Source organism: Branchiostoma lanceolatum, chromosome 12 (assembly GCF_035083965.1).
Source record: "Branchiostoma lanceolatum isolate klBraLanc5 chromosome 12, klBraLanc5.hap2, whole genome shotgun sequence".
NCBI lineage: Eukaryota > Metazoa > Chordata > Leptocardii > Amphioxiformes > Branchiostomatidae > Branchiostoma > Branchiostoma lanceolatum.
In genome coordinates this window covers 15,041,386-15,057,686 of record NC_089733.1, presented here as the reverse complement: position 1 = coordinate 15,057,686, position 16,301 = coordinate 15,041,386, and the positions used below count along the sequence as shown (strand labels likewise).

The 16,301-nt window shown below is 40.0% G+C and overlaps 1 protein-coding gene across 2 annotated transcripts in view; it reads left to right on the top strand.

Moving 5' to 3' along the window:
* Positions 1-381: 381 nt before the first annotated feature.
* Positions 382-16,301, top strand: part of LOC136446568 (leucine-rich repeat protein SHOC-2-like) — a 30,603-nt gene continuing 14,683 nt past the window's right edge. Inside the window, exons 1-12 of one of the 2 annotated variants that reach the window (XM_066445013.1) lie at positions 382-1,460; positions 5,908-5,976; positions 6,408-6,623; positions 7,269-7,364; positions 7,793-7,913; positions 8,493-8,601; positions 9,430-9,523; positions 10,004-10,108; positions 10,506-10,620; positions 12,557-12,681; positions 14,480-14,567; positions 16,102-16,142. In XM_066445013.1, coding sequence (XP_066301110.1) covers positions 1,245-1,460; positions 5,908-5,976; positions 6,408-6,623; positions 7,269-7,364; positions 7,793-7,913; positions 8,493-8,601; positions 9,430-9,523; positions 10,004-10,108; positions 10,506-10,620; positions 12,557-12,681; positions 14,480-14,567; positions 16,102-16,127 — 1,380 coding nt within the window. In that variant the 5' untranslated portion in view covers positions 382-1,244 and the 3' untranslated portion in view covers positions 16,128-16,142. Of the gene's footprint in view, positions 1,461-5,907; positions 5,977-6,407; positions 6,624-7,268; positions 7,365-7,792; positions 7,914-8,492; positions 8,602-9,429; positions 9,524-10,003; positions 10,109-10,505; positions 10,621-12,556; positions 12,682-14,479; positions 14,568-16,101; positions 16,143-16,301 lie in introns of those variants that run through there. The other variant, XM_066445012.1, reaches the window with a different exon arrangement.

The following is a 16,301-nucleotide window of genomic DNA, read 5'->3' as shown; positions in this document are numbered from 1 at the left end:
GGGTACCACCCTGTGTAGTAACCGCTGGCTCAATCAGCAAGGGGAAGGATTAATTGAGCCAGCGGCAGCGGTTACTACGGAGGATGATACCCAGGCTAGGAGAAAGGTAGAAAGGGCGAGTAACGCATAAACACTCGTACGTGGTTTTGTTTTTGTTTAAAGAAAGAAAATGTCACTGTAAACCGAAGACAGCAATAGAATTATCTCATTCTACATTTCCCTTGTATTTTGCTTATATCCTTGGCGAAACGGCCATGTCATTGTACCAACATTTAAACGCTACTTTTAAAGGCGTGAGTACTATTTTTATTTAATTCATGTCGTGCACTTATCACAATATCCGCAAGTCGGCGCCGCTACACAACTCCCACTTTGCACTGCGCTGGAAGCATGTTTTTCAATGCGCATCATCTTCTGCGCAGGTTTGGGAGGTCGCCTTCCCCTGCACAGCTGTGTACATTTTCCTTAAAGACGTCGATTCCTCCTCCCTTCGGCCTCGGACGACATCTGCGAGAAGCGGGGACAACTCGAGGACATTTCCTGCTTACGTTGCATCAAGTTTGGCGACTCCACGATCTTGCATGGTGGAAAACGAGCTCGTTTTTGTGGGAGAGGGAAGCCCCCAGTCCCGTCTGAACCAGCCCGTCATGATCTGTCCATTTCACTGTTGATTTCATCAACACGGCGCGAGGACGAGCACGCCTCGTTCCGTTTTCCGTCCGGGGTTTCAGATTTCCCACATCGCTGCTGCCATCTTCCCACGGGCCCGCTGGTACCCCTCAGGTGGTGCTAGATGTGTTCAAAGCCGTGACCACTTCCTCTTTATATCTTCTCTTGTCGAGGATCGAGCCTACAGCAATCATCCATCGCGTAAACTACTGACTAATTAAATCTACCCGAGCCGTGGCGTTTTTAGTGCACGGGACTGCCGTGGGACTGTACCGGGACTGTACCGGGACTCACACACACACACACGCTGTAGTTTGTTTATCATACGTCCCCCCAGCCATTCCTCGCGTGGTTTGCCCAAGTGCCCCCCATTGTTCAAACAATTGTTTTCCTAACATATTGTCCTCACTTTCTAACTCCCCTGATTGGTGTAGGGGTGAGAATGGACCTCCTCTAACTACGGACTGATGCAATAACCATATATACATGGACCGTCTTCAAGCTAGCCAATCACAGACAAGCTACGACGATATAACGTTGTAAAGTCGCGTACAACGATAATTGAACGGACGGACATGAGTACCAAAAGCGATACATCGCCAGGTGCTGAGGGAAGCGACCCCCCGCCGACTCCAACGGTAAAAGAAAAGAAGACGTCGGTCGCCGCGTTCGATATAGGGAAGAAGACGTCCATCGGAGGTATGGATCCCGCTAAGAAACAAGTGACAGTCGCTGTCGACGGAAATAAGCCAAAGAAAACTGTGTCGAAGAAAAAATCGGTCCCGGGAATGGTGAGCATGTTTATGTTTATTTGTTTGTATCGTGTAACTTGTAAACAGCCTGGTTAAATATAGACTACAACACGGTGTGTTCCGCATCACCAGAGGTACCAGCCCGATAGCGGATAGGATCGCCTTTTGTAATTGTTAGAACAGCAATAATGCCAACGCCTGAATCCGGTATTAAAATTTTCAAACTGCGGTGCACTGGTGCACGCAAAGTGGATTCAAATGATTCTATGGAAGCCTGTGTGATAAAAGTAGAACCCCATGTGATAACCCAAGTTATCACCCGGTTCGGAACACCCGTATCAAATGTCATCCCGCCTCGGGTATGACATAAGACATACCCCATTAACACCACTCTTTTACTGTAAAAAGTACAAATTGCGTAAGACCGAACTTTTACTAGTTAAATTAGGTTTGATCCACTCACACTAGGGTGTCCCCCTCGTAGGCCCCTACTGCATCAGTGTGGTGGGTTCTTTAAGTTCAGTGTGCTTAAAGGGTTCTCTAAAACAGAACTCTCGGCTTAACGTCCTGTCTGAAAGATTATAACCCTTTCCAGTAGCATGCAACTTTGTAAGTCGGGTGAGCAACAGCGGCCAGGACGTTCCATTTTTTGGGGAACAACATCATGTGTAATAACGTTACATTGATAAGAGTACATATGTACAAATTGTGTGACTTCAAAGAACATTTCATTTTGAACTTTTTATTGAACTTTAATTTCGCAGTTGAAACAATTCTGTAATACATTGGACACTTGACAACCATGAACTTTTCAAGATCTACAGTATCACCAAGAATACATGTAGATGTACATGAAATCCATCCTTGTCAAGCCCCCTGGGCCCTCTCACTGGACCTGCGGCGCGCTAGCAGCGTCGCTGCGGCCGATCAAATTGACAAAGCACTCAACGAATTTCATCAACAAAAAACAAATTTTTTTAAGCTGTGTGTGTTTTGTTGTCTTTTTGGTCATACTTGTACGTTTTGAATGATATTCCCATTATAAAGTCAAGGGTAACACAAATCCAGTTTAGGCCGCAGCGACGCCGGCAGCATGCCGCGGGTCCAGTGAGAGGGGGGCTTAAGGAGGTTCACGATTCTAAGTACACGTGTGTAGCAAAATGCAATGCGGGTAATATGTCAAGGGCGAAGGCCTTTAAGAGAGAAACACAAGAGGTCTGGACACTGTTATACATCATCATATTTGTTGACCCCAGATGACCCAGCGAGGGGCAAAGTAGGGAGGGAGGAGGTCCCAGGCTAAGGGCGGGCAGGCCTCCAGCCTGGCACAGTAAGGCTCAACGGTGGGAGCTGTCACAACCGTGCCAGGCAAGGCATTCCACTGGGGAACATTCCAAACACTGAATTCTTCAGCCGTTTTTTCATAACTTTCATGTAGTTCCAGATTCAGGTCAACAGTTTCAGACATGTGTCTGAAATACTTGGCTTGTCCGGCTCAAAAGTGGGTCGACCAACATTCCTCGTGTCAGACCAATATCCTTCATTATAGAAAAGTATCCCAGGCATAAAGTCCCAAGAATGCGTAAGAAAAGAAGTAATATCCTACTGGCGGAATATAGTTTTACAAAATTAGAACTACTGTGAATCTTGAAATTTTTTCTTGAGGTGAACTCAACACTGCAAATTTATAACACCGCGAATATGCATTTCACATGTATTACTTCTGTTCTACAGAATTCTTTCAACCCCAAACATAATTATAAAACACGGCAAAAAAAATCCTTCACCCTTCTACTGCAAAATTCCCTACGAAAATAACTTAACTTACAGTACTGTACTTTTTAGAATATGCCCCACCCCCTCATAAAAAATGTGTTTGTGTTTTCAAGTTCTTAGAATTGATTAACAAGCTTTTGTAGTATAACGGCAAAAATTGTAACCTTGTGTTTGATAATAACTAGTTGTCTTTACATCTGACACCCTAGAAAACTACGTATACCCTCCCAGAAAAGTACTGTATAGATATAATTAGTCTGGTCTTACTACTTAAAATACAAAAGCAAACATTCTAAGAAACATGCATGTGTAATACTATAGTGACGGTGTACACAGAATGAGATGAGAATCACAAGCTTCTGTAAATGCAGAAATGTTCATGGGGATTTTATTTTCCGGTTGGGAGAAAATGGAGTGTTCGCAGTGGTTTTGAGTTCGCGTTTGAAACAATAGTAGCGCTACAGTCACACAATGGAATGGCTTTTCTCAGCGGATTTGAGTTCGTAGTTAAAACTTCACCACAAAAACGCCAAACATAAAACCACCGCGATCATTTCTGCATTTACACTGTTACAGTATGTATATTGAAAGACCAATAACATGATTTTGGAGAGAGAGGGTGAGCTTGGTCCAGGCAACATAATGTAGTAATCGCTCGTTCTCATTTAAATGTACACATTTTGTAACTTCTGTTACCGTTTGAAGTAAGACGTTCCTGACATTAAGATATGCCACATATAAGGTGCCAAACTGTCGTTTTTAAAAGCCAGAAAAGTTTTAAGTCGTCATAAAAATGACAGTTTGGCACCTTATATGTGGCATATCTTAATGTCAGGAATGTCTTATTTCAAACGGTAACAGAAGTTACAAATTGTGTACATGTAAAATGAGAACGAGCGTAGTGTATTTTGAGCCCTGCTACAGTTTGACCGTTGAGGCCAAGTTACACAAGCTTGATGGGAACCGAGGCAGATGTGGACACTTTACTTCAAATAGTGCAATCCAGAGATACTAGTAATTGTGACCCTTCGTAATCAAGGCTATGTCTGCATACATGTACACAAGCCTGCCTCTAGGGCCACAGCAGTCTTATTTGTCAGAAAAAAAAAAGAGAAATGCTGATGTTTTGACTTCCAAACACACAGTTTTTATATGAATACTGCAACTCTTGAAATGTTGTATTTTACTACCTTTCCACTGTGAACTCATTCACAACATTTGAAATACGCTTTGGCAATGTATGAGTGTACTATGTACTGCTAAAGAATTGATTTAAACTTCCTCTCCACTTCTACTTTGAAATTAAGGCCTTCCAAAATTAAATGAAATTGCAGTGCGCAAACACTTAACCTTAAGCACACTGAAGTAGCCGTTTGGCACCCAATTCCCTATTGGTTACAGAGTTAGGCAGCAGGGAGAAGGTTAAATTCCATCACAATCCTATCATGGGGCTATTTTTACACTGGTAGTTTGTAATCATTTTATTGCAGCCATTGATATTAATGAAGGTTGAAATCATTTTTCCAAAAATACATCAACTGAAAGTCTGCCCCAAAATAGATCATAGCACACACGTAACACATACATGTACACGTACGTCACTAGACAATTTCAGCTTCGTCAACTTTTTATTACCTTTCTTGTTGACTTGGAGAGTGAAAATACAGCTGCTTTAATGAAGTTCAAAGTTTAAAACCTTAAAAGCCACCTGCTAAGTTTGGAAGTTCCATGTTTGAGGTAAGCTTCAGGACTTCAGTTTGAACAGTCGTGTCTTTACTTTGAAGGGTTTGATCTTTTAGCTTATGAATATAATTTTTTCTTGACGTACTGTATTATATAACTAAGGCTTTAAATCAGACTCCCACGCAATCCCAGACATATAAGGAGTTTGGAATATCATGAATGTCTGAAATTGTCGGTACAACTGTGGCAGAAATATCATGAAATTTTCTTTGTTATGTAAGATATGGTTAAGCCGCAACCTCAGACTGAGCATGGTACTTGATCGTTATGTAGTACTAGTACTGTTACTGTTACAGTAGAAGTGCAATGAGACACCGCTACAGCTCGTGTATTTAGCCAAGCACCTGGCCACCCCTACTCCTCTCTTGTGTTGAGTTTTTTTACATGCAGATTGCAACAAAATAAAAATTTATAGTCCTGAATTTGCCACTTTTTTTCATAACATATACTAGTCATGTATGATACAACCCTTTGATGTGAATATGTAGAAATCTTTATCTTAATTTTGTATTTAGAAATCCTATGATTGATATCAGATGATATTTTGTTGTCAGTAACGAAGGCTACCACAACGAATGAATATAATAAATCTTAAAATGTTTGCACCGGTTTTATTATCATGGTGATGTCGCCCCTGCAAAGTCATGACGTCATGAATCTGAGTTTTTGTTCTAAAAACTTGTTTCGGCTGAGAACTTGAAAATCTGCAAAAATCTTGTTTCCACTCCCATAGCTTGATTACATCACCACCATAATTGATAGATTTAGAATACTTTTGAATTATTATTGTTTTTTTTCATAATGTTTGATTTGTAATCTAACCTGTACTCTTTAAGCTTGCTAAATTGCAACTTGTTAACCAGTTTGTATCTTTGATTTCTTAAAATGATTCTGCAAATTACAGATTGCAGATGTGTCTTGCATTGTTGTGTTAGTAATCTTTTCTTTTGTTGTTGTTTTTCCGCAGGATGTGACCAAAGAATTCAACCGCTGTAGAGAAGAAGGTGCCACCAGATTAGATCTTAGCAAGAAAGTTGTAAGTTCGCAAACAGTCGTACTTTTTCTTATATTGTACATGTACTATATACTTTTACAGAGCAAAAATATACCCCCACTGCTGAAATGCCCAGACGCCTTTGAAACAAAGGGAACTAGTTTGATATTGCTCATTTTTAGTTCCTCGCTTTACAACAACCGCGCGGGTGCAATGTACGTATTCTAGAAATACCCTCAACCCGACAATTGTCAGGGCTAGCATACAGAACATACATGTGCAAACTGACAATTGTCATGATCAGGCTCAGCAGGACTAGGGTTACTTAGAATTTAAATGGATCTCAGATTAAAGAAAATCGGTGCTGAACTGGAACCAAATGAATATCAAAACAGATGTGAGAGGGATCTTTTGGGGGGGGATATCGATCTTTTTTCGAAAACGTTTCTAACATTCCATAATTTTTTCCGTAGATATCAGTACTTCCACCTTCCGTGAAGGAACTAACCCAGCTAGTAGAATTCTACCTGTACGGGAACCGGTTACAAAGTCTACCGCCGGAGATCGGGCACCTAGTCAACCTACAGACCCTTGCCTTGAGCGAGAACTCTCTCACAACCCTTCCAGACCAACTAGTGAACCTGAAGAAGCTCAAGGTGCTAGACCTCAGACATAACAAGTTGAAAGAGGTGAGTGCGTCGGTGGCTAATGTGTTTTCTTCCCGCAAAAATCTTACTTCCTGCAACTTAGGTAGCCTGGAATCCAAACATATTGTACTTTATAGAGACTCGGGAGCTATAATAGGTTTGGATTCCAGGCTAGACTTAGGGGTTCCCGTGTCATCCAACACATGAGGCAGTTACATGTAGGTTGGCCTAGCACTAGTAGCAGGCTCTGTCAGCAGCCATCCTCCTTACATCCTTCCAGTTCCTATTGACTGCTTGGAGGTCCCTCTCAATTGTCTGTCTGTAGTTCATCCTAGGGCGACCTCTGAAAATCTTAGGACTAGGAAAAAAACAACTATGTGTTTCCAGTTACCAGACTGACCGTAACAAAAACCTGCCGACCCTAGTCTTTTTTTTTGTCAACCACTCGCAAAGGATATGAAATTTTAAATCTGACATCTGAATGAAGAAAATTCAAAACAAAATCCAAGCAGTCTTGCTAATGTTTTTACACCCCCTTTTCCATCCTACCACAAAATGAAACCACCATGCAGATAGTGAGTGCGTGAGTGAGTGAATGAGTGAGTGAGTGAGTGCAAAAGTTCATGAATTTACAGCACAAATAAAACAAAGAACGATTTTGACTCCATGTTGTGTTTTTCTGCTCAGATCCCAGATGTGGTGTACAGGCTGACTTCGCTGCAGACCCTTTTCCTAAGGTTTAATAGGATCACAGTTGTGGGCGACGACCTGCAAAGATTAACGGTAAGAAAATACAGAGATTTTGTCTGTATTTAGATTTTTTAAATGTTCGCCTTTATTTCAGGCATATTAATCTATTCAACAATATAAGGACTTGCATGTAAAGGGGCTAAACACAGCAATGTGTACCGTAATTCACTTTATCTTCTCGGTAGCAAAATTTCACGGTGTAAGGAGCATGGACATTTTCACTGAACTTTAACCTCACGTGGCGCGAAGTGATTTACAGAAAGGATGTGTGAAGGAATCATAGAACAAGTTTTTTCACAGTGAGGATAAGTTCACGGTTTATATAGAGGTGACTGTGAAAACAGTTCAACATAAAGTTACAGTGAAGGAACAAACCTTGATTTTTGTAAGGACCATAATCGTAAACACAACACTGATTTCCCAAGGCCTAACTGGTGTCTCTCCTGTTTTCTCTCCTGCAGAAGTTGACCATGCTTAGCTTGAGAGAGAATAAAATCCGAGAGCTTCCCGGGGGCATCGGCCAGCTGGTCAACCTGATCAACCTGGACGTCTCGCACAATCACCTGGAACACCTGCCTGCAGGTAAACCTCTTTGTTTCTCTGTTTTTCTTTTCAAAAAAGTATTGTACTATTTTCTAAGTACGTTTGTGAATATTAGACATCCAGGTCATGTCAAAAAGAAGAATGAAATTTAGTCTTTACTGCTGGATTTCTGAATTTTAATCGTTTCAAACACCCATCTGACTTTTTTTGTTGTTGTTGTTTTTTGTTGTTTGACAAGAAACGTCGGATGGGTGTTTGAAGCGTTTGAGATTAAAATTCAGTAATCCAGTAGTTTAGTACTGGAGCTTGCATTGGTTGGAGCTTCTTTTTGCGGCAAGTTTCTTTTCAAGTCTTTACGAGCTAGATACTTTTGCAAAGGAGAAGATTTAAAAAAAATTTAAACCTGTTGTACGAAAGACAACTGATACTGTAAATCTTGAAGCGGTCACAGTGGTTTTGATCATGACACAGTGAGTTTACATGTTTTTGTGCTGGTATTTTTTTCGACTGCAAACTTAAGACACTGTGAAAACCGCCTGTCCCCTTCCACCGCTAAATTAAGGCCTCACGAAAAAAAGAAACTTACAGTATTCCCTCTCCACTCCCCCTTCGATACAGAAATTGGGAACTGTGTACAGATGTCGTCGCTAGACCTCCAACACAACGAGCTTCTGGACCTACCAGAGACCATAGGCAACCTCAAGTTACTCAGTAGACTAGGACTAAGGTAAGGACTAGACGTCAGCAGTACTAAAAAGTGATCAAATGCTCAATAAAAAGGCTCTTTGTACACAACCAAGTGATTTATTTAACCAATATTGTGGTGACCATTTGCCACCTTCCTTAGGGCAATTTTGACTGATTCATACTGCACTGCAGCACTGCTTATAGATTTCCAGTTCCCAAATGCAAAGTATTCAGCGAAATGTTGGTTGCATAGATCACTTGCTTGTGTACAAAGAGTCTTTTAATTCAGTGATATACCAGCCTGATGAACTATTCAGGGATTATCAAATACTATTAGCAAAGTTGTGTGCACATGTGTGAGTGCTAAGAATATCACACGATTCTGGATATATTTTAGTACGTTTTTCGTATAAAATTATATATAACATCAAAGCTAGCTTCCTTTCATAACCAATGGTACATTTCTCTGAAAGCAAACTTCTATGAACTCTAGACATTTCCTTGGAATTCTGAGGTGGGAGCTGCAGTTTTGCTGACTGCTGCTAGATGGCGAACATGAGCAGTGTCCCAGTCTGCAGCACCACCTATTGGTCTGCAGATGAAATGCAGATGAAAATGCAACTGTCACAACTCAAAATCTGAAAACAAAAAAAATCTGGCAAACTGGTTTCACAATTCACATGGATTCCATCAGAAAGCTCAACTCAACATGTGTTTGTGTTCATGTTTATGTACATGTGTGTGTGTGTGTGTATGTGTGTGTGTGCGCATGTATGTTTATACAATGTCTTATCATGTTTGATGAATGGTTTATTGAGTACTCAAACTGACAATGGCAGTAAACTGACTGAATGTTTGATTTTTCCAGGTACAATCGGTTGGCCTCAGTACCCAAGTCCTTGAGCAACTGTACAGAGATGGAAGAGTTTAATGCAGAAGGAAACAATCTGTCGTCACTACCTGTAAGACATCTTGGCTCATTGTCTCATGAAAATAAGATATTCGACAAAAGTTTCTCCAGTAGAATTAAAAGTATACTCTCACTGCAGTATAGCTAGATTCTGCTAGGTGGCGATGTTGTATGAATCATATTCAAAGGCAGCTTGCTTTACTACTTGAATAAGCTTCCTTTGTATCCAGTTTCATTAACTCAATGCTGAATCTTGTACATGTACATGTATAATGTGAACTGTCCTGGACTTATACATGAAAATCAATATAGTATTACATATACTAAAAATGCATTTGGAAATGTTGGGTTGAAAATCAAGAAATACTTAGAAAATATGATTAGATCTCTTACAAAAGAACATTTTGGGCAATGTATTTTAGAAAGAATTATTGACGACTTTGAGTCGAGAAATAATGTAAGCTGTAGATTTTTGGGTAATCTACCTTAAGTTGTTGTTGTTGATGACTATCCTTTTTGTTATTGTTGACAGGAGGGGTTGTTGTCCAGCCTTGTCAACATGTCCAGCTTGACCCTTGCTAGGAACAACTTCAGCTCATATCCCATCGGAGGACCAGCCCAGTTCGCCACTGTCTATGTGAGTTCAGCTCTACTGTATTACCTTATACACAAAATAATTAATAATTAAAAGATATTTTACTTAAAATTGTAGACAAATATGAAAATATGCCTATAAATAACTGGATTTGCAAAGGTATTTCATTTAAGACTAGAAAGTGTGGAATTGAAAAAGTATGTAAGTCATTGTAGCTAACCCCATGACCGCTCATTGTTTATACTTTAGTAGTAGTATCCAGTATTTGATTATACTGATGTCAGGGTCCCTGACACAGGGGTGGGCATCAGTCTTCACACCGCTCTTGCACGCGGCTCTGTCCAGGGGGTTCACACTGGTTAGGCCGCACATCTTAGTGTCTTTCCCGACACTTTGATGAAGGTTTACCAATGTTTATACTGTTCCTATTTTCTACCAGTCGATCAACATGGAGCACAACCACATCAATAAGATCCCGTTTGGCATCTTCTCTCGTGCCAAGTACCTGACCAAGCTCAACATGAAGGACAACCAGCTCACTTCCCTGCCTCTAGGTACATGTAAACCTCTCTTGATGTTGGGTAGTGGTGCGGATCGGTCCGGCCGGACCGGTTCCGGACTTGTAAAACGTTTAGGTTCAAGTCCAAAAAAACCTAAACATCTGGAAACAAGTCCGGACTTGAAAAAAAATTCTCTCACTCATACACTCCTTTTTGTTTTAAACCATCTTAAACCTTCCTTAAATCGTGAAATTTGCACTAGAAAAATATTAAAACATTGCTGTTTTTGTGTTTATAACTGAATTTTTGCGTTAATTACTGACTGTATATAATTCCGTATATATAGTTTTCAAATTACGTGTAAAATATCTGCCAATATGCAATTTTACATGTAACACGAAAAAATATTCCAAAACTATTGTTCAGGTCCGGACTTTCACGTCCGGACCTGAACCTAAACCTCTGGACTCGAGTCCGAACCTAAACCTAAACTCGGGTTTAGATCCACACCACTAATGTTGGGGGTGGGGTCTGGAGGGGGATGCGGGGAGCAGCTATTGCATCTCCCCAGAAATACAGAGCAGGATGGGGGGAGGGTGCCAAGCACACGGTGTGTTTTGCAAGGGGGGAGGTCTGGAGGGGGATGCGGGGAGCAGCTATTGCATTTTGCCTTTTCCAGATACAAACGGAAGTGATTTCCTGCAACTTCAGCTTTGCATCTTGTCTAATTGTTAATGAAATCTTGAGTTTTTAGCAAAATTACAGGCTTGGCTGGGGAAATAGTCAAAGAAATATCCTAACTTTAACAATCAACAGGATGGAGCTGGGATTAGAACAGGATGGAGGAGCGCCACTGTACCATTCTTTAGGGAGATCCCCGGGGTCGTGTGCGCCTCAGGAGGTGGTTTCAATTTAACCTGCTAAAACCCTTATGTAGCCGGTTAATTTGCGTTCATATTGGGCTAAGATAGCCGGCTAAATTAGCCAGGTAAATTAATTCAACCGGCTATGATAGGCTTATGAACGGGGTCTAAGGGCCCTGTCACATTTGTGCGTATATTTAAGTGCGCATGAGTTCCGCAGTAATATTTTTTGAGTTTAAGTAAATTTTTCGGGGAGGAAGTTGTTTTCTACTTTGACCCACCGTTGAGCAGTCTAGTTATCAAACCAAAGAAATAACTTCTGCGGTTGCAAACTTAACCTTAACCCAAATCATGTTAATACGCAATGCATGCGGGCTTGTATATACGCACAAGTGTGACAGGGGCTTTAGTCAACAACCCTGCCCACAATACTTGGTTTGATTTTAATTTTATCAGAATTGCAATGGAACAATACATGTGGGATACAGGCAGCTATTGCAATGGTGGTGTTGTGACCCACACATAAAACATTACAGAACACGTAGCAAAACATACACAGACTACAAGTCACAAACAAAGCAATAAATACAATCTAGAAAAGCAGCAAAATAAGATATGACCTAGCTATCAGTCCATATCAATAGTCTGGTATACTTACTCAGGGCTCAAAATAGTGGGTGCATGTGCACCTGTGTGCACCCAAAGTTGGAGCTGTGCACCTAATTTTTGACTGTGGGTGCACTGGTGCACCTACATTTGTAGATATTTTTTTAGGCTATAGGGTAAAGGTACTTTTGTACACTAGTATATAGAATATTCTTGAAATGTAAGTATCAGAAAAAGCAAAATAACCTTTTGTAACACAGTTGTACTTCCTTTGATGTATTACTTGTTTGAAATGTTGAAGTTAGCTATAGAATTACAGATTGAAGTTCTTAAGAGCGTTAAACTTTGTAATTATGTTTTGCTGACATTCAATTTTATGTTGTGGTGCACCCAAAATTTTTTCTGTGCACCTAATTTTTTTGGTTGGGTGCACCAGTGCACCTATTTCCAAAAATGAATTTCGAGCCCTGTTACTAGTTCCGTATAACTACATGTATAACGACCAAACCTCTGCCTTGTAGATGTGGGGACATGGGAGAACATGGTGGAACTGAATCTGGGCACCAATCAGCTCCAGAAGCTGCCGGAAGACATCCAACATCTCACCAACCTGGAGACACTCATCCTCTCCAACAACCTGCTCAAGGTCAGCCAATGGGGGAGGGGGGCAGAGGAGTGTGCTTGCTGTTATTACCTATGACAATCAAAAATGGATTGTTTTTGGTGTGTCTGTGTGTGTTTCTGGATATTTTTGGTCACAATAAGTAAGAAGCTCTGGATGGATTGTGATGATATTTGGTTTTTGCGTAGATGTTGGAAAGGTTTATTTTGTGCCCTCTGGTGTGTGACCTTTGTACTACAGCAGAACTTCCGGTTTTTATATCCTGTGTTCTGGACAAGCTATGGTCACCATTTTTGGGTTCGGGAAGAAGTGACAAAAGTTTGAACCCTCTACAGTTGTAGCAGCCTGTCCTGGTTCTAGTTTGGAAAGAAGGTCATTGAGCGGGGAGGGATTGGTAGAATTAAAATGGCTGTTCTAGTAGGGATACATGGCCACTGATTCAGAGAAGGGATAAAGTCAATGTCAGTTTGCAGTACTGTTGTACATGCCGTGTACTTGTGAAATAGGCCCACCAAATGGGGAGGGGTGCAGACTTTGACTGCCTATATATTGCCTGTACAAAACAAGGTCATTCAAAGGGAAAGGGGGCAAAAGTCAGCTTGCTGTTGTCCTTATGTAAAAACATACATTTGTACATTGATAAGAGGGTCAGGCAAAAGGCATGAGGAGCGGAGGTCAGTTTGCTGTTGCCATGGTAAAATTGAAAACATGGACATTGCAAAGGTAGAGGGACTAAAATCAGTTAGATCTTGTTCCACAAGTGCTATCATTTACAAATGAAATGACAGTCAGCATATGGTAAGAATAGCAGGGGTTAGCTTGCTGCTTTCATAATACAGTTAACGTAATAGAAAACAAGGTCATTCAAAGGGGGAGGGGGGGGGGGGAAGCCAGCTTGCCGTCGTCCTGGTAAAGAATGCCAGTATGGGGTTATATATGACAATGTGTCATACACGTATGTATCAAGTGATAAGCACTAGGAGGTATATCTTATAGGTATGTCAATAAAAGTATGCAAAGATGTTTCCAAGGTCCTTCTTTCAAGGAGTGGTTGTGCAAGTGCTTGTCACCTTCAAGCAGTACTTAGTGCTCAACCTTTTTTTGTCAGAATAGCAAGTAAGACAATTTTGTATTGTAAATCCAAGGTACATACTGCTTCCTAGATGCCTACAACTTAGCATTTGAGAGTATGGTAGTTAAACACACATCACTATCACTACCAGCAGACCAGCCCCCTACTGTAGTGACACCACCCCTATGCATCTTATCAAGACGCCTGGTCATGGGTCACTTAAAATTTGATACAACAGGACCTTTGGTTTTTGTGTATTTAGTATAAGAAGTTCGTCACCATCACCGAAAAGCGGTCGATACTGAGTTAGATTCTCTGGCTAATGAAAAAAGAAATTAATAGATTCTGAATTTGCTATATTAATTTTGATACAAAGTAAAACTGAGTAAAACTACATGTAACACCTACCGCTGGTAACCACCTTTTCAAATTGTCTTTCCCACAGAACACAACATGTAAAATGCACAATATATAGGTTAACATTTGCAAGTTATTGGCTCAGTTGGACTTATCACATAATAATGACAATACATTTTAATAAGAAATTAAGAATAAAAAATAAGTTTAGATATGCTTACTTCCATAGTTATCAATGAAACCTTACTATACCTGTACATTACAGGGGTGATGAGTGTACTACATGTAGTATAGAACTATGAATCAGTATGATAATTGTTCTTTCTTTGTTTACGTTTCCCCTTGAGAATGATGAGTAACTAACTTGTGGTGTGTTTCTATTTTATCCAACAGAAGCTGCCTCGTGGCATCGGCAACCTGAGGCTGCTGCGAGTTCTGGACCTGGAGGAGAACAGGCTGGAGTCCCTGCCAACAGAGATAGGTTAGATCACCTCCATATTTTCAGAAACTTGGATAAAAATGTTCTTTGTACACAATAGGGCTGCGTACCGAAACCCTAGACCTGGACCTGTAAAATTGTTAAACTAAAGACCTGGAACAGGTCTGGACCTGCACATCAAGACAGTGTACCTGTACTTGTATGTAAACAAACTAAAAAAACTAAAATCCTCATACAAAAAAAAGATAGCAATTTACCACTCTAATTCTAAACAACAGTTGGCTGAATGAATAACTTACAGATAATAGACCAGTCTTACTGATGTCCAGGTCCGAACCTGTATCTGTATCTGAAAATTGTTCAGATAAACACAATCAAGTGTTTGTCAAGCCAACATTTCGATGACTCTGTCACCTTCCTCAGGGTGATACTGACTGGTTCTACATGTAATATAGTTGTGTATAAAGAATACAGTTGTCCAGGGACTTACCAACCTGATGAAACTATTTACAAATTCAGAAACCTCCAGTAAAGTTTTATAGTCTCACTCACTGATATTACAAGCCCCTGTTTATTTATACAAAAAATGTAACATGTACATTTTTGTCAACCTTTGATTATCAACATCAATTCAGGTTTTAATGATTATCCTTCAATAGTTATCTTTCATCAACCTTCAATAGTTGTCTTCAAAACGGTGTACACAAAAACTACATTTACTGTAAATCTTGAAATGTTTGCGGTGGTTTTATCTTTGAATGTGGTTTTCACAGTGCCTCCACTGAGAAATCACGACAATACAAATATGTGTTTTGTGGTACAGGTTTGTTTCCACCGCAAACTTAAAACACAACAAAAACTTCCTTTCCACCTCTGACACAAAATCAAATCCCAGCAAAAATTTAAAACCACCCACCAAATTGTGATTCAAGAAGACCTTCCAGATGAAGTAATGACATCATAACCTTTGAGCCCAAGGATTGATGTTGTTTTGACTGAAATCAAGAACAAATACCTCACAGATTTGTGATGAGTATCTTGTTGTCATCTTGAAAAATGCAATATATTAATGTGCTATGTTTTTTGATTGATATTGCAAAAAACCTAAGGCAGATGCATTCTGTTGGTTGATGACTTTGTCTAAGTCCACAGATTTATGTTTGGCTGCTGAAAAGTTGTAATTAAAACATTGTACATGATTGTACAGTGTAGATGTTTTTTGAACCAAGGACTTAGAGATTAGTGTTAATATTTGCCCAAGAAAATTTACCTTTTTCTAAAACTCACAGTAATAACTGAATAAAGTCAATGGAGAGAACTTGTTTAAAAACTGCTTTCATTGGCAATATTATTGAAGTTGACTGAACTTGTATTTGGTGTACAGCCTACTTGAGAGACTTGAAGCTGCTGGTTGTCTAGTCGTGTCAGACTTACTGTGCTTACAAACCTTTAGAACCCTAAACCAAGGAGGTTCAAACCTCCTTGCCAAAACAGAGTGTATTAAGAGAACATAATATTAAACACTGTATGACTGTATGATCTTTGAAGGTTGACTGAAGTTGTGCTTTGTTTACAGCGTACTTGAGGGACTTAAACTTGTAAAAATCATTGAAATTGACTGAAGTTGTGTTTTTTTACAACTTGAATTTAGAGACTTGAACTTCTATATTAGGACCATAAAAGGTTGACTGAAGTTATCTTTTTCTACAGTGTACTTAGGGACTTGAACTTGTATAACTGAAGTTGTGTTTTTTTTTTACAACTTGCACTTAGAGA